This window comes from Leptopilina boulardi, unplaced genomic scaffold (assembly GCF_019393585.1).
Source record: "Leptopilina boulardi isolate dan_hultmark-lab unplaced genomic scaffold, ZJU_Lbou_2.1 LbouV2_173, whole genome shotgun sequence".
NCBI classification, from domain to species: Eukaryota; Metazoa; Arthropoda; class Insecta; order Hymenoptera; family Figitidae; genus Leptopilina; species Leptopilina boulardi.
Window position 1 is genome coordinate 318,946 of NW_026137722.1, and position 22,284 is coordinate 341,229.

At 39.1% G+C, this 22,284-nt stretch overlaps 2 protein-coding genes across 2 annotated transcripts in view; both read left to right on the plus strand.

Annotated features, from left to right (window-relative positions):
* Positions 1–22,284, plus strand: part of LOC127277674 (leucine-rich repeat LGI family member 3-like) — a 380,758-nt gene that overhangs the window by 237,108 nt on the left and 121,366 nt on the right. The gene's annotated exons all lie outside the window — the stretch shown is intronic.
* Positions 15,935–16,570, plus strand: LOC127277672 (uncharacterized). The gene is made up of 2 exons (XM_051298971.1): positions 15,935–16,351; positions 16,389–16,570. Exons 1-2 carry the CDS (start codon positions 15,951–15,953, stop codon positions 16,450–16,452), a joined length of 465 nt encoding a protein of 154 aa, XP_051154928.1. The 5' UTR covers positions 15,935–15,950; the 3' UTR covers positions 16,453–16,570.

Sequence of the window (22,284 nt, forward strand, 5' to 3'; positions counted from 1 at the left end):
AATATATTCAATGCCAATGTTATCCAATATCATATTTTATTATCCTCAAAATCAAAATATCTTTAATGCCAAAATTACCCAATACCAAAAAATTTTTCCAAAAGACAGCTTCCACTATTATAAAACAATCAATATTTTTGTTGCATTATTAAAATATATTCAATACTAATGTTATCCAATATCTTTCTTTATCCTCAAAATCGTAATATCTTTAATGCCAATGTTATTTAATACCAAAAAAACTAAATGGATTGAAGTATTTTTTATATGAAACATTTAAGACAACCAAAAGAAACAAATATCTTCAATACCAATATCATGCCATATCCATATTTATCTTTAAAATACATATATAATTATTAATACTATACAAAAATAGGAATATTTTTTTTGGGCCCAATACAAAAATGAAAAAGACAAATATAATATAAGAAGATTCAACACCTGCAGTAAGTTATTGATCGACAAATTGCAGAAAAATATTATAAACTTTATAATAATCAAGTTAAGTTACCTGAGACTATTAGAATCTTTTTTTAGCAAAACTACTACAATGTTGTTGAAACGGTAGTCGGTTGCTCTATGTTTATCTTACATCAGCAGTAGCCGTTTCACTCCATTTAGGAGAAGTGTTATACCCCCACTCTACCAATCTGGGCCTATATTAAGTTCTCGCGAGTGGCAGATATTACGGTAGGCCTGAGTGGCATCCTCGGGGATAGGTGTTGGTAAGTTAAGTATGAATACACCACTTCCACTCACTGGGATTAAACGGTTATCATCTATATCGCATATACAATAATAAAAAAATTTCCCTCAACCCAAGACTGTTAGGACGAATCGAGCGATCACGGATTAGGTCCTGAAAAGGGAAGTGGTATATCCTCACTCTATCGGCCTGTCCCGGGCTCAGACCTCGAGTAAGTCAATTACAGCGGGGGCCTGTATGACGTTCTCGGGCTTAATGACAATATTATTTTATGACGCATAATGAGTTTTTCAAAAAAATTATAAAATTTTTAAATATAAACACTGTTTAATTTATTTTGACATATTCGTTTTCCTCAGAAGTTCACGATTACGATCATATATTGCTCCAATAATAACACAGGCACAAAAAAAAATTCAGGTCCCAAAAAACACAACCCCATATTCCTATGTTTTTGGGGTCGCTGAAACCGAATATGACCATTAACAATTTTTTTGACGACCCATTTTCCCGCAACCACCCCTTGCACCTACTCACGGGGGTTGGAGTTTCAAATTTAAAAAAAATTGAGTATGGTGTCTATTCCAATGTTTTTTTGGGTCGCTTCATCCCAAAAACACCATTGAAAACAAATCCTTTCTTTCCTTAACCCCGTACAAGCCTCTGGGAGGGGGTTAAAATTTTAAATTTCACAAAAAGTCAAGTTCGGTGTCTAATCCTACGTTTCTTGGGGCGCTGAAATCAAAAAACACCACCAAAAACAAATTCTTTACCCCCTTAACCCGCTAGAACCCCTGGGAGGGGGTTGGAATATCATTTTTCACGGCGCTAAGTGTAGAAAAATAAATTTCCTTAAGACTTTGTAGCTGCGTATTTGTGTAATCATAGGTAACTTTCTAGAAAACTTTATTGTTGGTGATGTTTTTTGGTTTCAGCGACCCAAAAAACATAAGATTAGACACCGTACTCGACTTTTCATGAAAAATGAAATTCCAACCCCCTCCAGGGGTTGTAGGGGGTTAAAAGGGTAAAGAATGTGTTTTTGTTGGTGTTTTTTGATTTCAGCGACCAAAAAAACATAGGAATAGATACCGTACTCGACTTTTTGTAAAAATTGAAATTCCAACCCCTTCTCAGGGGGTTATAGGGGGTTAAGGATTTGTTTTTAGTGGTATTTTTCGGATTAAGCGACCCAAAAAACATTGGAATTGACACACTACTCGATTTTTTTGTTTTTAGTGGTATTTTTCGGATTAAGCGACCCAAAAAACATTGGAATTGACACACTACTCGATTTTTTTTTTTGAAACTCCAACCCCCGTGAGTAGGTGCAAGGGGGTGGTTGCGGGAAAATGGGTCGTCAAAAAAAATTTTCATGGTCATATACGGTTTTAGCGACCCCTTTCATTACAGTATTTAAAAGGTCATCGACCATCTTATGAACCCTCAACCAAAAGCTGTTTTGACAACAAAAATTTCAGGTAGAAACCGTCGAGAACCCTAATTATCAAAGTAAAGATATATATGTATATATAATCTAATAATAATGAGAAAATTCAAGTACTAAGAAAATGTGAATGAATGACGGAATGAATACAAAGATTATTATACTATAATTTTTCACACCAATGAGTGGGGGTCCCACTGAACGCGTTCAGTGAAGGCTCCCCGCGCATCCCTGGGAGTTGCGCGAGAGAGAAACAAGATTCTTTTTACTTGCGAATCTTTCTCTCTCAACCTCGCCTCGTTACGATTGCGCTCTCACTCAGCCGTATGACGTTCTCTCTTAGATTCACTACCATTACGCGTCTTTTTCTATTTAATGGCTGTCGCAATGAAATTGGACGTTGGCTCTCTCGCGCTCGTGTAAGACATAGGCTACGAGAACCAATACCAACATGGACTGGAGACGGCTACACTGTATGCCATATCCAACCTCACCTCTACATTCTTATTCTCTTGACCATAGTTCCTCCCTACTTTCCTCTCAGGTCTAAAAGCTACGCTACATGTGCTATTGGAATCAAAGCACATGCGTTTATTTATTTTCATTTCAACTTATCAATTCCGGACCAATTTTGGGAATGAATTAAAATCAAAATCATTTCAACCCAATACCGGAATTGCAACGAGATTATAATGGCATATTATTTTATATTGTGTGACCATTGGAATTTCCCTCTAAAGGAAAACTCATTTTCCAATAAATTCACAATCTATAAAATTCAACAAAATTATAAATTAACATTGTTTTAAGAATAAAACAAAACTGTTTTATTTCGGAATTTAATTTTCTATATAACTGCATTGAGCAATTGTCTCTCAAATGCAGAATCGACAAAATTAGCGTAGCAACACAAGTCTTTGACCTGAGCTTCTTCCACCAATGAATCAATTTTTCAAATTCAGCAAAACTTTCCCACTTATTTTCCATAAGCATACCTATAAGGCGTTTCCAGCCCATAATTCGACGTTCAGTTCGGTTTCGGCGATCGCGAAGATTAGTCGCGACATATCGATTAAAAATCCAGACGGGCCCGTCCGGTAAAAGGGACACAACTTTTCTTGCGTGCTTACCCAAGAATTGTTGGTCGGACGTAAACTAAAATTCTATATACCCGTAGTCCACGGGGCCGCTTGGAATCGTGTCGAATTAAAATATTATCGTCAAAATGGATCTTTTTGCAGTGATAATAATTTTGTGGTGACACCGGCCGGAATCGTGTAGAGCCCGCGTCCGTTTTCGATGCGACGGTCCCAAGAAAAATCTAGCATAATTAACAAAGACAATATTTGAAGTGAAGTTTGTAAGAAGTGATTACGCCCGTCTACAAGTGTGCAGACGGTAGTTTAAGACTACGATAAGGTAAGGTTGTATCGAACCTTTCGAACCTTTCGACTGATACCTTATCCTTTTAAATCCTCCTTCCACCGAGATTGCGTGAGAGAGGCGAATTTTCTCTTTTGTATTTGTTTTAATTTAATGTAATAAACTGTGACTTAAACTTAACTATTTTTCTCTTTACTTTTCTCCTTTTCTTTATCCTTTTTGAAAATTCTATAATTCAAGTCAACGAGGTAGATTTTTAATTTCTAAAAATCTCAGCAACAGGGAATAAATCGGTCTCACAGAATAAACAAGATCTTCGGATCTTGGCAGTTGGTCCTCCGAGGACTGCTGAAATTCGGGCAATCTCAAAAGCCCATGGTTTATTTAATTAATTGTTCTGAATGATTAATTATAAAAACTAAGAATTTCTTCGGTTCGTAACAACTGATGGTGGCAGCGGTGGGGTTTTTCCTTTTCGTTGCTACTGCCGCCACGTTACCTGGTGACAATTAACACGTTATTTTTGTAACGCGTGTTATCAGGATAAAACTTGAATTTTTCTTACAGTATTTTTCTACTATGAACTTTTTCTGTTCTATCCTTTAAAAAATTACTATTTCTAATTTTCTATTGTGTCCTTTCATAAACTTTTGAATTTTTGTAACCTTATCTTTCTAAATTCAATACTAAATTCAGCACTGAATCCTAAACAGAATAGTATCTGATGACACTATTGTGACAAAGAGATTTTTTGGCTCTCGCATAGCGATGATGACATAATCTCTGAAGCACAGTGGTGGCTCGAGAAATTCTGTAAAGGGTTTTCCTGCAATTCAAATTTCTATCTAAAAGCATTTCCTATTTTCTGGACTACAATTCTACCTAGTGATAGTATGTGATGACGCTGCTATAATAAGGAGATTCTTTGGCTCTTGCATAGCGATGATGACATAATCTCTGAGTTGTGGTGGTGGCTCCAGAAATCATTGTGGGGTTCTGAAATTTTAGTCCTAGAATTTTTTATAATTAATTGTTGTTGGCACTCAATGCCTTCTAGATATCGAAAAAGGGGCGGCCGAACTAAGGCCAAGGCTATTCAGGAAAATTTCGTTGACATTAATAATTCCGAAAAAATCTTGAAGTCGTCTCTCAGCCAATTCGTCCTTTTTCTCCTTTTCCTGTCGGTCATGGGTTTGATGAACCCATTCTAAATTCTTGGGAAGAATTTTCCCAACATTTTGAAAATCTGCTGCAGAAAGCAGAAACGGAAATTAAGCGCGCAAAAGCACTGCGTGCCGCAGGTAAGTCAAATTGAGTAATTTCTGTAGTGGTTGTAACACGATATGTCACTCTCTTTCCGCAATATCAATTTGCAAGAGCGGCTTCCCCATGTCGTAGAAATATATGAACGACTCGTCTTATCGCCGTATGAAATTCTAGTTGACACCAATGTGAGATATAATTATATTATGAATTATGTTTTAGATTACCCTTTCTATCCACCTAGAACAATTGGTATTCACCGAATTTGTAATACGGATTTAAAAATTGTGGGCGTGGCTTCTTTACTTGTCAATGGAAAAGAAATTGATTTCTTTTGTGTTGGTGGGTATCAGTTGGAAAATTCGCCAGCCTACCCAGGCATCTTAGGTTTCGAAGGAGCCCGCGACACAGGTCTTATTTCGCGCTTCTCACGTTTCCATCCTCGTCAACCACTAAATTAATATCATTTTGCTCACATGGAAAAATTACATTATTTCGTTTCTTATAACCCGAAATTTCCGCTTGTAAAAGGAGGCATAATTAATGGAGAAGAATTAAAAAATACCTCTCTGACTCTATTTAGGTCAGCCGATATTCTTACTAGTACCACGAAACGGGCTCTAAGAGTAACAAGAATCGACCCTTTGGAAAGTCATAGAGTGGTTTTTATTAAAGGAAGTTCCTTTCAGTAAAATTATGACAATCCAAATTGATCCTTTAATAGGATCCCTTGTTAATATTACGTCTAGTAAATTAAAAAATTTTATTTACCAATTTCCGGTTGACATTGAGCACAAACATAATTATATTTGCGAAACATTCCTCGCATCCGATTGTGCTATCCACTCCATACCCGACGGAAGTTGCATTAAAGGTGAATACGTTGAAATTTTAGGAACAGTAACACTTCCGGTAAATGACATTCCAATCACATTCCAAGTGGTCAGTCAATTTTTCTCGAGTCAAGTGAATCTGGGGATAGGTTTTATTGGATACAGGGGTGCCAGAGATTCTTTTCTTCTCCCCGATTAATTGTAAAATTTCCTTACGACAATTCCATCCTTTCTTACCTTAAGTTCAATGACAGATTTTCACCAAGTCCATTGTGTCGAGACACGTAAGCCTTAAAAATAGATTCTTCGTTAGGAGTACTCTATTTTCAAGGCTAGTGACTCTTCCTCGCCGTGGCAAGTACTAACTACTGGGTCTGGAAAGTTTTCTTGCTGCATCTAAGTGATTTTCTCAAAAAGGAAAATTGAATTAGGAAAGAAAGCTTCACCGTTTATCTTTCCTAATTCTTTACACTAGTCTGCGCAGCTTTTAGTACAGAGCCCTAGTTATGGAACGTTGAACGTTGCTTGAGGCCGTTATAATTGATATAATGTAAGGGGTGCAGAGACTGAAAATTGAAATTAAAAATCCTCATAAAAAAAAAAAAATTTCGATGTCGTCCAAATCGCCAAAACCTGGAGCCTCAAAAGCAAAAACTAAACGAGGGAAAAGATCAGGAATTTTTCGCTCCTGTGAAAATAAAATTCTACCCGGAACGCTCCAATACAAGCTCGTGAAAAACCCAACTTCTAGAATTTATTATAACCTCATAAATCCTCCAATACGTCATACGCCAATTTGTCGTGTAAAACCCGTGCCCGCCTCCCTCCAATTTTACCGGTACCAGAACCGGAATTTGAAATTATAGACCTTGCAATTGAGGACGCTTTGGCCATCCGACAGGTTGCTATTGCGGAGGAGAGAAACAATCGAACCTTGAGAATCAATGAGGAATATCCTGTCCCAGGACCCTCAAGGAATATACCCACACCCTTGGTAAATCTAAATCCACTAATCATAGACGATGACCTTGAAATAATCTTTGATAGTGCAATTAACGAGGTTCTTGGTTATGATAGTGACGCCACTGTGACATACGAAACAAATTGATTCTTTATTTAATTTTGTTAACATGAGATATTTGGTAAGGTATAACAAGAGCCTTTTAATATCGCCACCAGAAATTTTAAATAAAAAGGAATTACAAAATACCCCGTTGAATCTTGTCAAATCTGTAGATCTCATTTTAGAGGAAAATTCGCAAGAACTTAAAATCCGAAAAATTGAAACTATGAATTTTCCTGTGACAAAAATTGTGGACAACGACGTAGAGATTATAACCCCACCACAAAATTCAATCTTGACAAAAGATAGTTTCGAAATTGTAACACTGGACTGAAATTTTCACAATCTGAAGGAATTTTCGGAAGAAGGGGGAGTTGCGAAATTTCTTCCTCCTCACACTGAATTCATTGTTCTGTATAATAAATAACATAGTTGTGGACCATCAAAACCATAAGACTCGCAACCTTGGACCGAAGTACATTATACCGTGAGTGATTTTTATATTGTAATAAAAATTGGGCTTTAAGCAGGTATTCGTGTAATAAATACCTCGAAGTTAAATTATGACCTACAACGCCCTAACCCCACCACTACCGAGTGCGGGACCCCCACTTCCAAACGCTAGTGCACCGGTCGCAAGAATAGTGCGAAGACCAAACGGTAGAATTGTCATTTCGTTTTCGACACTCAACCGAAGCAGGTCGCGTCTTGAACAGCTCTTGAGAGTCGCGCCCCTCGGTCAATAACCCGTGTACTATTGTTCCGATTTCACTTTAGCTTATTTTAATTATATTTTAATTTTTATTTTATTTTTATTTGGCTTAATTGCGCTTCGTCACTGCTACTCCATTTCGAGCTCGCGTAAAATTTACTCTCGTTATCAGGAATATTCCCCGGTGGTGAAAATAAATATTTTCACTCCTTTTCAACAATTAACATTTTCGATTCTCGTGTTACCTATCACATTAACAAGATGCCTGATCATACGCTCGGTGCGTGCTCTAGTAACGGGTTAAATCCCAATTTGACACTTCCTGCTCCGAACGCTAATCCTGACACCACAGCCGCAATGACATCGGTCTTGGAATGTATGACATTGCAGCAATGCACATATCATATTCCATTCTTTGACGGGCGAAATCCGCCTCTTAAGGAATTTTTACAAGACGTGGCAAATGGGGGTGTGTTCGTGACAGATGCTACTGAACCAGGCTTTATTCGTGCGGTACTTAGCAAATTAAAGGGCGCGGCTAGAGAAAGTGTCCGAGATAAACAATTCGAGGGAATTAACGACTTAGTTAAACATCTAAAAAAACGTTTTGCTTCCTCCAAAAAATACCAATGGTATTTAGAAAATATAATTAACATCCGTCTAAAACAAACAGAAACTGTTAGTGATTATCACGACAGATTGCAACGGCTGCTGAGCGGAGCTAGGCATGCCCTTGAAACAAAGTACAACTTACAGTACCGAAAAATAGATGGTGGAGCTGCCGAGTACAGAACACCCCGGAAAGTGAGATTATGATGTGGCCGATAATCGACTGTGTTTTAGAAGCGTTCATTAGAGGCCTCCCCGAGGATATGTCTACATTTGTAGATACGCGAAATCCGACAAACCTCGAAGAAGCATTTGAGCATGCCCTTCGCGCAGAAGAGCGGCACAAATATACATCTCGGGGCTCCTCCTATCATATTTCTCGCTCCGAAGAGCATCCCCGTCCTCCTAGTCCGTACTCTCATCAGGTCGAAAGAAACCCAAATTCTTTAACCTCTGATAAGCGCAAAGTAGGAAGTGATAAGGAGTCAAACCCTCCTAAAACCTCACGGAATCCAACCAATGAAGTTCTTCAATTCACCCCAGAACAATTGGCAACCTTTTATCGATCAATGATGCCGCATTCCCACCACAAATTCCGTCAATGATGTACCCGCCACCCCCGGTGCTACAAAACCCTACCCCTTATCCTCCTATTTCTAACCCTCAATATCAATCTCCACCACAATCGTCTTCGGGTTACCAAAGACAAGAAAACAATTACAAAACTAGCAGCACTCCTCCTAGAGCTGCCTCTCCTGGTCCTCAAGGAAATTTAAACTTCAACCCGGCCCGGCGTTCCGACGCAACACCGAGCCCAATCCCACAGCGTCAACGATCAGTCCAGTTTGCGGACAACTCCATAAAGTCTTACGAGCAGGAGGACAGGTCCAGGACTCCCCAGTAGTCCGACTTGCTGCACCTGAATTCCGAATCCCAAATATCAACCTTCTTGTTGACCCAGGATCTGATACCAACTTGATCAAATTATGTGCTCTGAAGCCCGATCTCACGCTTGACCCGAGCAAGCGTGTTGAGATGAGGGGTATCACAAATCACACGGTAAAGACGCTTAGCACCATTAATATCACTATAAAAGATTCTCCTGTCGAATTCCACGTGGTAAGGAACAGTTTTCCTCTTTCCACGCATGGAATTCTGGGGCGACCCTACCTACGACTAGAGAAAGCCACGCTCTCGTTTTGGCACAACACCCTGGTCACTATCTCTCATCCAGTGACCCCTATCCCTTTTGTGGATAAGGAATCACTGACGGAAAGAGAGAACTTAAAACCCTTCATTAAACCTTTCAAAAGGGTTTTTCGGATTCAGGCGCGGACTAGAAATCCTATTGCTATTGATGTCACCAACCCTGAATTACATCAAGGGTACCTTCCTCGAATTAAAACACCTGAGGGAGTATATCTAGGTGCAGCAGCAGTAAATAGTAAAGACGGAGTTTGTCACGAAATGGCAATTAACACCACTGAAAATGACATCGACTTGGAATTGGCTCCTCAAGAATTCCTTTTGATTTTTGTGAATCACTAGGGGATGAAGAATATGACTCCGAACCTGAAAATCCTACCCCACAAGCAAATTCGTATTCTGAACGAATCCAAAAGGTTAAGGACGCTCTTTTCTTATCTCATTTAAATTGGGAAGAAAAGATGTATGTCCTTAATTGGGCTGAAGATTTTGCTGACATTTTTCACCTTAACGGAGAGCAACTAAGTTGCACTCACTTAATCCAACATAGAATCCCTACCACCGACGATAAGGTCATTCACAAAAAGCAATACCGATCTCCGAATGAAGCCCTAGAACAAATTGATGAACAATTAACCAAACAGTTCAATAGCGGCATCATTGGACATTCTAGCTCCCCATATAATTCCCCTTTACTTATTGTACCTAAGAAACTTGACGCTTCTGGTAAAAGAAAGTGGAGGGTAGTTATTGACTACAGAGCATTGAATGAGAAGGTCATAGGGGATGCTTTTCCACTTCCTAACATCTCAGGAACTTTTGACAAGCTTGGAACTGCGAGGTTCTTTACAGTTTTCGACCTTGCCAGCGGATTCCATCAAGTCAAAACCCACCCCGATGACCGACATAAAACAGCTTTTTCCTCTCGAAATGGGCATTTCGAATATAAGCGAATGCCCATGGGAATAAAAAACGCTCCCCCAACCTTCCAGCGTCTCTTAAATAATGTTGTGGGTGGAATGCTTGATTCGGAAGCCTTTGTGTACTTTGACGATATCATTATATATTCGGATACCCTCGAGGAACACGATAGGCGTGCTCAAAGACTATTTAGTAGACTTAGAGCTGCAAATCTGAAACTCCAACCCGACAAATGCGAATTCCTGAAAAAGGAAGTGGCCTACCTTGGCCATATTGTCGGCAAGGATGGAGTAAAACCAAATCCTGCCAAAATTCTGGCTATAAAGCAATTTCCGGTACCAAAAACTCAAAAAGAAGTTCGTAGTTTTCTTGACTTTCAGGATACTATAGGCGTTTTATTAAAGACTATGCCAAAGTAGCGAAGCCATTATCCGATTTGTTAAAGAAAACTGCTGACTGGAAATGGGAGGACGCACAACAACAAAGCTTTAAAGATCTTAGAAAATATCTATGTCGAAAACCCATCCTGCAGTACCCCGACTTCGAAAAACCGTTTAAACTTACGACTGATGCTTCTCAGCATGGCATTGGTTCGATGTTAACTCAGGAGGTAGACGGAATCGATCTTCCCGTCGCATACTATTCCAAGGTTTTAAATGCCGCTTAACAAAATTACCTCAAGGAAGAAAAAGAGTGCCTAGCCGTTTTGTATTCCTTGGAACACTTTCGACCCTATTTATACGGCCCAGAATTTGTCCTGTCATGCGATTGCGAACCGGTTCATTGGATGAATGATGTCGAAAATCCAGGTACTCGGCTCCAAAAATGGCGGTTGAAACTTCGCGGATATCGCTATAAATTTGAGTATAAACCAGGCAAAATTAGTAGAATTGTTGAGGCCCTGTCAAACCATCCTGTTAACGCTAATGACCCTGAAAAGAAGGACGTAGAATCCCCCGAATCAGAATGGACCGATTCATCTGAGGAATCTAGTCAGGATAAACAAAGTGAACCTAGTATTGAACCTCAAAATAGTTCACCCCCACTACGTGCCCTGCCTATTACACAAACAGATACTCAAGCAAAAAGTAGTGAAAGTGCGCGAGTGAATTCGGGAAACAATCAAGACAATACCGGATCCTCTCAATCAAGTGCACCCCAAAGACTCCTGACAAGATCACAGAGCCTTCACACGAAAACACCTGCTCCACGATTTAATCCGATTCCTAATCCTACAAGAGAAAAGAGGGATAATCCGCCATCTTCAAAGCTGACGAGACCACCATGGGGAGCGAGACAACCACCACCTCCACCGGCGACATCTCGAGCAACAAAATCCACAGGATCCACGAAAAAACCAACTCTAGCGACAGAATCACGACCTGTAATAAAATCAAAATCCGTACGTGCAAGTGCAGATAATTTTTCTGTCCCTGGAACATCAGCAGCAACAAATCCACCTGCTGCCAGACCTCGAGGAAGACCTCCAGGATCTACTAAATTAAAGGAACAAGGAGACGAAGACACTTACGTTCCCCCTACAGGAACGAAGGATGTTGATCCCAACATCAGTAGCATTGCAAAACGGCTAAGAAAAAGAAAGTTGGAAATTCAAGAAAAAGCTCTACCCGAAGAAAATCAATCATCTTCTTCCGACGAACCCGCATCAGAAAGCGAAAATGAAGAGACATCTGAAGCTCCCGTTTTCCGCGCTGATCATAGTGTTTTCCCTAGTGTTCCCCCGCATATAACATCGAGAAAATCATCTCCAGAGGAGAACATTCCGTCAACTTCTCAACCTGCCATTCCCAATCCACTGATTCCATACATCGACGTTTACGTAGATGGCGCTTGTTGCGACAACGGAGGAGTCCGTGCACGTGCTGGAATTGGTGTGTGGTTTGGACCACACAATCCACTTAACATCTCCAAGCGATATGGAGGTCGGCAGACCAACAATGCCTCTGAAATCGAAGCAGCTGTAGCAGCCATCAAGCAGGCAAAAAGAGCCGGATTCCAACATCTCAAGATTAAATCCGACTCGAAGTCCCTCGTCCAAGGAGTCCAGGAATGGCTTCCAAAATGGCAGCAAAATGGCTGGAAAACAAATGAGAATAAGCCAGTGAAAAATAAAAGTGCATATGAGCGACTACTTAAGGCAATGAAAAAGACAGACGTTATTTGGGAACACGTACCTGGTCATAATGGAGTCGACGGAAACGAAAATGCTGATCGTTTGGCAAGAGAAGGCGCGATGCTTGAACTAGCCTCAGACTCCAGCTCCTCTGACTCTTCAGATGAGGAACATGTCTAAGAAACACCCTCGGAACCAGTGGTCGTCGTAGGACCTCCCAGGCCAGTTGACAGCGAAGAAAGCTCCGAATCCTTTTCTGATACCGAGGTTGAACGTGAGTCAACGATTCCAAACGTTTCATGCAATCAATCGTCTCAACTAGTCGAACCTTCAGTAAATGCAGGAGCAACCCAATCTTATATCTACGATCAAACTCTAATGTGGGATAATGAATTTATGAACAAAACCCAAAGAAGTAGAGCCTATGTATCGGAAGGAGAAAACGATGAAGAATATCTTGAGCAATTAAAAGCTATGGATCCATGCGAAGAAACCAATGACGATGTTTTTGCAGAACGAGTTAACAAATTTTTGGAAAGCTTCAATAAAAATCGGGGAAATGCAAGATCACCGGAACAGGAACTCGACACTCAGGCAATACCTTCCACCATTGTTCCCTCAACATCTGAAACTTTGAAAGATACTCCCATGACGAGCCATCCCTTGTCTCGGGAAACGCGAAGTGTTGTACGATTTCAAGAATTACCAGAAGTCATCGAAGAAAATAGTGCCAATTTTCCAGTTTTCACCCCAGGGTCTTCAACAGCCCCAGGAGCACAGTCAACCCCATTTACCCGGTTTCGAAAGGAAGATGTAACCAAACCAGACGAAAATAAACGGAAACCAAATATTGTGCCTCGCCGACTACAATCCACAGTGAACGATTTACCATCTCAAGAACACTCTGTGCCGCGAGTTCGATCCTCAATAGACATTAGGATTTCCGACATAGAATCCTCTTCGTCATCTTCACCTGAACCTATAGAAATTCCTATCGCTGACAAAGACAACGCTAAAGTCGAAAATATCCTCCATCAATGGGCAGAGCCATTGACCTTCAAGAGAGACAATTATGCGCATTTCATAGCTGAAGATTGTGAGCCAGTTGATTCTATTTCTAAACTTCTCATTGCTACAGAAAAGATTGACGTACAAGATATACGAGACAGTAAACTATAAAAATGTCAAGTACACGTCACCCTCTGTGGCAAATATCGAGTTCATTCTATTGTAGTTAAAAAACGACATTTCGACGAACTTGACTGGAATGACGTTACATTAGGTCTAAAAAACTTAAAACACGCTTTAATTCTTGACAACCAAATACATTGCCGTATCGCCAATTCTGGAGACTTGCTAGGAAATTTGCCTCAAAACACCATGGCGGACATCTTAGCAGGAGTATTCCGCGGTGGTGATATCAAAATCACTCTTTGTCACGGAAAAATTGAAGTTCCTGCTGAGAACCTACGCCCAAAAATTATTGCCGAATTTCATGGCAGCCTTATCGGGGGCCATAAAGGCATAACGAAAACCTACCGACGTATCCGTGAGCGTTATTATTGGAATAGGATGCGAGACGAGGTCACACAGTTTGTTCGAGGATGCAAAAGTTGCCTCGAAAATAAACTAGTTAGGGCCCGAACTCGGGAACCTATGCTAATAACAGACACTCCAGCGATTCCTTTCGACAAAGTGTCCTTAGACACTGTAGGGAAATTAAGAACAACCCCTAATGGGAATCGTTATATCCTCACGATGCAGGATAATTTAACAAAGTATTGTATCGCAGTGGCTATCCCCGACATTAAAACTACGACCATTACACAAGCTGTAGCAACGAATCTTTTCTCTCTGTATGGAGCACCACGTTGTGTGCTTACAGATAGAGGGGGAAGTTTCATTAATTCTCTGATGCGGAAGTTAGAACGAATTTTCGGTACTAAACAAATCACAACTTCAGGTTACCGCCCTCAAACTAACGGAGCTTTGGAAAGAAGCCACATTGAGCTCACGGATTATATCAAACATTATGCAAACGATTTTGACGATTGGGATCGTTTACTTCCGTTTGCGATGTTCAATTATAACACGTCAGTCCATGAGGCAACTAACTTTACGCCATACGAGTTAGTTTTTGGTCGAATGGCCCGTATACCGAGTTCGTTTCCGCAAGGCCCTGAATTGGAAACTTACGGTGTATATCTGAGAGATTTAATAGTTAGATTGCACGAGCTTCAGAACTTGGCTGCCCAAAGATTGATCCAAGCAAAAGAACGATCCAAGGAGCGGTATGATCTGAAGGCTCGGCCTTCTAAGGTTAAGATCATAATAATGGGAAGTGGTCGCAGAGCTACAAAATCAGTTCCAAATTCAAATCCTAGAACTACAAAACACTAATTCTAGATTTCCCCAAAAACTATCATCTCAATTAAGAATCCGGCGAAGTGTACCACTGCTCGGATTCTTGGGCAAAATTGCAGGGCCTGTAGCCGGCGTTCTCAATTATGACGACGGAGAGCGCTATGATGCCGAAATAAGAGACCTTAACGATGCCCAAGCCAATCTTTCACATCTTGTCGGGAAGCAGACGCACATTGTCCGATCTCAATTAGATACTCTTCACACGCAGTATCAGCGCCATGACATCCGAATAGGGCAAATTGAACAAGACCTACAAAATCTATCATCTAGATTCGACACTTTTGTACCTATGCAAGAAGAATTATCACGAAGAGATATGGTGTTTTCTATCCTCACCGGAATAAAACTTGGATTGGATCATCACGTTCAAATTACATCCACTATGTTGGACGCAGTACATGATGCTAGACGAGGCTTATTACATCTCGGAATCATCTCTTCCGAACAATTGGAGCCATTCCTACGCGATATTCAAGACAACCTGACAGATGTTCGTTTTCCACTACGTGGTCCCAAGATCAACATCGACGAGCTAATCAGGATAGCGACGACTTCCATTTGGTGCGAATTCGATAATATAAAAATCCTCATCGATATTCCATTATTAGAAAACTATCGCTATCAGGCATTCAAGATCCATCCACTCCCTACCATTCAAAAATTGGGGAGCGGACTCCAGAGAGCATATGTGAGTTCAGAGCATGATTATCTTGTTATGGATGACGCCAAAAGGACCTATCTTTTCCTTAGTGAAGAAGAATGGAAAAGCTGTAGAACAACAGCTGCTTACAACGCTTGTTTAGAAGGTGTACCCATTTATGATCTCCATGAAAGACCAGCATGCGAACCAAAACTTTTAATCAAACCCACCATAGAAGATATGAGATCCTGCCCAATCAGGATAACCTCAACCCAAAACTCTTACTGGAGACCATTAAGAACATTGGCCTCCTGGCTCTATTCCTTTGCAAGGCCGGAAATCATCACTATCTTCTGTCACTCTATGAATCCAGTAGAGCATAACCTGACAGGTGTAGGAATCATGAAATTAGCACCTGGATGCTCTATCCACACCCAAGATGTCACCATCCCTGCCAATCCTGCACAAAAAGGTCAATCAGAGTTAATCTACGGAGCAGAGGTACACTTAGACCTCTTGGAAATATCACCTCTTATATCAACGCACGCTGATTTTGCCCTTGCATTGGAAAATCAACGAAATGAAATGAGTAACCCTCATTCAAAAATGTCCAGTTTTGACTCCAATTCAAAAACTCTAGACGAATTAGAACAGGAGTTACAAGCATTCGCAGTTCAACGTCATCTTAAGGATAAACAAACAACCCTAACCTACGGTTCGTACGGAGGACTGACTGCAATCATCATCTGCATCATACTGTATTTATGCAGAAAACCAATCTCAAATGGGGCCTATACTATCTCAACAGTCGTTAGGCCAAAACAAAAACAACCAAAAATTGGATCTAATTTTCGGACCGAATTAAATGAAACCTATTCATCGCCACAAAATCCTAGAGGTTGCAATCCAACATCCTTGCAGGACCATGTCAATATTGAAGTTCGGAATTCAACCTCATACAACTCTAAACCAAATCAGGAACCTTCAACATCAATGATGGACGTGGGGTCACTGGAGACACCTAGTACTTCTACCTCAGGGGAGGTCAAAGCACTACAAGCATCAGAAGATACTGAAACAATTATGCCATCAGCAGCCCAGCGAATAAAAGTCGTGCTGCCACCTCAAAAACTACAACCAGCGTAACTTGCTTAAAATACTAACCATGCGAATAGTTAAAAGAAATTTTTATATATATATATCCTCGCTAAGGAATTGACTGACTAAAAGTAAATCAAGAGTTATTAAACTATGTTGATACGTATATATTCGGTACATTACAAAATTAAAAAATACTAAAGTTAAAAAAAAGAAAAAAAAAATAATAATATTAAAAAAAACAAAAATAAAAATATAAAAAAAAAAAAATAATAATAATAAATAAATAGGGGAAAAACAGAGTGCGTAATTTGTTATTAGTACGATTAAATTATGCGAGAAATAATTAAAATATTAATTTATTAATTTAACTAGGGATAGGAGTCTGTACCGCGACATACATTGTAGCGCGGATCTTGGTGTTCAAGATGAATGTATAAGCGACTCCTTAACACCTATGCGAGAACAATACAGCAATCCGCTACCGTTTCTATGCCATGCCTTTATATCTCTATGTATGATCCATGATGAGCTCAAGAGCTTTGAGTTTTTCGGGGACGATAAACGGAATTCCACAGTGGTTTGTAACGTCGTAACTTAACAATTAATTTATTAATATTAAATTAATCTTTTTTTTATTTTTAAATTCCAATTGTCTTGGACTCGCTTTATTTCCGACAGCAAGTCCAAGATCCGCGCTATCGCCATGGAATTTCATGCGTCAGCATCCCCGGTATAACGAATTATATACCTATTGCTCTTTTATAATTGCGAAACATTCAGTAAACTCTATTTCGAAATAAAATTCTTTCTTTTAACCCTTGAATTCAACATGGGTCATTGACATTACCCTGCATTATTATTATTATTAAAATTATATCAATGTTGAATCAATGTTGAATCAATGTTGAATCAATGTTGAATCAATGTTGAATCAATGTTGAATCAATGTTGAATCAATGTTGAATCAATGTTGAATCAATGTTGAATCAATGTTGAATCAATGTTGAATCAATGTTGAATCAATGTTGAATCAATGTTGAATCAATGTTGAATCAATGTTGAATCAATGTTGAATCAATGTTGAATCAATGTTGAATCAATGTTGAATCAATGTTGAATCAATGTTGAATCAATGTTGAATCAATGTTGAATCAATGTTGAATCAACGTTGAATCAATGTTATAATGAAGGAATTTTTAAATGTAAAACATATGAAATTAAAATACAATTGTTCTATTTATTTCTTTTATCACAGCCTTTACATTTCCCGACATTTTTTCTCGAACTTATCAACTATTCACAAATCATCGAGATTTGGGATCGCATAGTGACCCCACGGTAGAGTGTCGGTACTTCCCGGTTACAAGTACCGTTTATCGTCTTGTGGACTTAGGGCTACCTTCAACTGTTTCACAGTTTCGACATTGTGTATCCGCGATCTAATGTTATACTGTGTTCGAGTTTGAATGCGATGAGAGCTTCGGCTCCGTAGTGGCCAAACCATTTGGTGACAAGCTTCACATCGACATGCTTACGGACATTTTCCATCGTCTTACCATACACCGTGTTGTTCATGAGCTTGAACAGATTTTTCTCAAACTCATTTTTGGCGTTGGTTCGCATTATTGTGTTATAATCGATGTAGGCTTTAAGTCAAGGTAATTGCTTAAACTGTAAGACACAGTGGATTTTAACAAGCTTAACACTGTTTGCAAGAACTTGCTTTAGCGTTCGATAGTGAATGACATATTTTTCTTTGGGCAGGAGAGTAGTTAATAATTTCTCTTGCTTCGATAAAGGTAGTTTTGCATTTTCAGCGCAAAAATGGCATATCTTTATGAGTATCGTGGATGTCTTTAGGATACTCCAAGTCGACTTCCAAAATGTACCCGACTGAAACGTCGTCAGGTACATTAAAGTCAAAGGATTCATCAATGTTGTCAACCCATTTGAAACCACCATATGGGAGCGCTTGTGCCATTGCCCAGCCATACAAATTGTTGGCATCGAAGTATATTATATAACTTGTATCTTCGTTTTCATCGAATTTCTCCATATAAGGATTATTCGCTTTGGCATAGCGGTTGCAACATTGACTAATGCCACCTCTGATACCTGGGGTTGTATAATAGTGTGCTGGATCTAATCCGTACGCTTTAATACATTGTTCTCGGAAATTCTCAAAAACATCCGCAAGCAATAAGATATCAGTTTTCATGTACAAGTGTACATAATCATTGAGATTTTGACAATCAAACTCGGACCATACACGCTGCGCATGCTCATACTCTTCATCAGAAATGTCGGCATCGTAAAGAGTACTGTAAAACTTCTCTTTGGGAGGTAATTCAGTCTCATCAAGCTTACTCCGCGAATCTAAATACTCATAAGGGAATACACCCTTTCGCGTTAATAATTTATTTTTATCCTGATCCGTACTGGTAAAAGCGCTGTTTACAATTGGGATTGGAGGGAAAGGCAAAGGCATGTTGACCAACAAGCTGATTAAATACCTCACATTATATTACGGTGTAGCTATCAGAAGGCACCCTGATTCAGTAGATGAATTGAAAAAGGCTTTTTGGTCAACTTTTCTCCATACATATTCCATGGATGACAAAACTCAACATAAAAACTGTCTACCAGGAGAAAGTAGTTGGTGCAAGTGCGCGCCGCAGAAGCTGCAGGTCAACTCACTGATTTCCATCGAGAACGGTAACCTTCCCTTAAGTGAAATTTTGAAACATAAGTATATTAGAATTTTAGTTTATATTTTTGTGCAAGAAGACTAGAAAAAGGAGGTATAATTTTTGCAGTTTGTTGGTTGCGAGAAGTGAGGAGATATCTTGGCTGGGCTTTTCGTTTCGGCTTACTCAGTAGAATTCTACGCACACTAATACGTACGCATAGTATTAGCACAAATCCCTCCATAACAACATGCATATTAGGCAATATTCCTTAGGTCTCACAGGTCCAAAAATGAAGTTCCTTGGATCGGGCTAAGATTTTCAGGAATTGTTACCTGATTGGCTAGGACTTTAGACCTGGAATATTTTTAAGTTTATTAAAAAACTGTGGGATGTGGAAGGGGCTGAATTATTTCATTTTTGATGAAAATCCACTTTTTCGATCATCTGTAACTTTTTTCCTTTTGTATGTACACAAAAATCTCATTCCAATTTTTATTTTTAGTTTTTTAACCTACTTTTTGATGATAAAAATTTTTTAATAAAAATCAAATTTAACCCCTTTTTGAAAAATTAAACTAAAAATTCATTTTTTTCAACTTACGACCCTTTTTATTTTTTTGAAAATATTTTAGTTCGAAAGCTGTCATTTTTTCCCAAAAAATATGTTATTTCCAAAAGGGCGTTTTTTTAATTCGAGTAATTAAAAAAAGAGAAAAAATTCACATAGTCGGTCACGCCACTGACGTGTCTTGGCGCTTGCCTGTCTATTCGTTAATGGTCATCTTCGTATTGTAGCACAAGTGACCGCAGGCGAATTTGGGCTTCTATCCATTTCTTCTTGGGAGCAGCTTTTACTGCTTTCCCCAGACTCAATTCGGCTATCATGCCTTCTGTATCAGCCTGTTCTTTCTGAAATTCTTGTAAAGCCGAATATAAGTCTGGGTGATTTTTTCCCATTAGAAGACGGAAACGGTTGTGCCATCCTTCACTGGAGTTATTCGTCTTATGCTGGCTTTCTTGTACAGACCTATAGTGGTTCCACAATCGTATAGGATATCTGGGTGGTATGGCCCTTCTTCGACCAGCACCTGGTCGCCCAATGACGTAAAACTCTCTCAGGTAATCAACAATAGGAAGAAGATCTTCTGGTATATCCTCCTCTACTGTTTGCAAGGTCACCCGGAAGTCTTCTTCTGGTACAAATGCCAGTGCCATGAGTATATGAGACCAAAGTTTTATATTTCTATCAGCAGCATCATTGTACTGCTGCTGCAGTCCTACCCCTTGAACTTTTCGAAAAATGTACTGGCAGAAGTGGAAAAAACAACCAGAATAATGAATTCCAGGATAAATCTCTTCGCAGGCATTTATGATGCCCTTCTCGAAGTCTCCCATAATCCTCTGTGGCTTACAGTTTCCAATTCCGTATTCCGCAGCTGCTCTGTCAATAGCCGTAAAAACCATGGTATATTGCGCGGTTTCTTTTGATGAAAGGAGAGCAAAAACCAAAGGAAATATGTAATAACATATTCGGGTTCAATCGTGGGATTTTTTTAACCATTCCCATTACAGTGAAGACTTGCTTGAAAATTGTAGGAGACACCTGCAATTTTACAAATTAAGAATTAAGGTTATTAAAAAAAATTATACGGAAAAACAATTACTACACAATTTTTTATTTAAACGAACTTTAAATGTGCCATCCAAGAACCAAGTTTTACTTTTCGCAAGAAATTCTAGGTTCCGCCGCGTAGCAAAAACAAGGATTTTTATTTCATTAACGTCATAATCGTGTATAAGGAACTTCTCCCCCGATAATGTATTTGAAAAACGTTCCGGAATATCGTTTAACTCCGCCAAAGATTTTGGATTTGAAGGTAAATCTCTACGCCGATATTTTCTCATAGATTTGGCCAAATTATGTCTTTCCGGCAGCTGACTGAGAATGTGAACAGGTACATTTTCAAGTTCGCTTCGAATTATTCGTGCGGGTAGCTGCTCTAGATGAGCAGCAGCTGTTTGTTTCAAACGATCACAGATGATCTCTGCTGATGATCGGTTTGAAACCGGAAAAAGCACAGCCAGGTAAATTGACGATTTGTCACAATAGTAAAGAATAAAAAGAGTTTATTCTCGCCCAACATTTATAGCGTCCTTCTCTATTATTTTTCTTCAGATTATCTTGAGTAGCACAAATATCAATGGTCGATAGATCTAAGGTCTTCGGTCTTGCTCGCGTCCTCATGTGATAATTATAAGTTCACCCATCAAGATAGCAACTAATGAACACTTCTTTATTAGTTAACCGAATATAAAAAAGACAATACTTTAATATTCCATTAATTAATAATATTTTCCTAAAACCCTTTACTTAAAAAAATGTATCTTATTGAATGAATATAAACTTTACCTATGAGTCATCGGTGATGTACATAGGGATGGCGTGACTTCTGCAGAATAATGAGCAATAAGATAGGGAGACTCCAGAAATGTACTTTTATTATTTTCATAACGCGGTGCAAAAAAGAGGCACTTTTTTAGCACGCCGTGCTAAAAAGTGCGTTTTTTTGCACCTTGTCATGAAAAGTATCGTTCGTAACTTGTGTTAATATTTGCAGATTTTTGAAAAAGTGTTTTTTTTGGGACGAGCTGTAGGCGAAGCGAAGCTTTGCTATACTATAATATATGCTATAATATACTATTTCAAAACTTAAACACCTCCCCGCGATCCCCGATTCCAAACCGCTCATCAGCCAACTCGCTTTTCTCCGAAATTCATCGAATTTTCTCGGAAAATCACGACCGATTCTCAGAATTGTCGAGGAACGAGACATACTGGCATACTCACACCACTCTATAGATAACATGAATAAGGACCCAAACAATTAATCTCTTTCAACATGAATCTACGATTAATTTCGTACGCAGTATTCACTTTTGGGCTCGTCAAGACACCGCGTTGCTTTTTTGCACTTGCACGTGAGAATTAATTTAAAAGAAAGTCCACGTTCACACATACGACTAAATTTTACATCCTCGTTGCATTTTTTACAATTGAAACACTTAGATAAAAAGTTAAACACATTTTGAAAATTAAAAATAACATTATTATGGCCATCATTAATTTCGAAGTCATCATAATTCACATC

Bases quoted from the DNA above. Each gene is read 5' to 3' on its own strand.
- LOC127277672 (XM_051298971.1), top strand. From the start codon at position 15,951: ATGTCCAGTTTTGACTCCAATTCAAAAACTCTAGACGAATTAGAACAG. The intron at 16,352-16,388 runs GTCACTGGAGAC...ACCTCAGGGGAG, and splicing joins ACATCAATGATGGACGTGGG to GTCAAAGCACTACAAGCATC.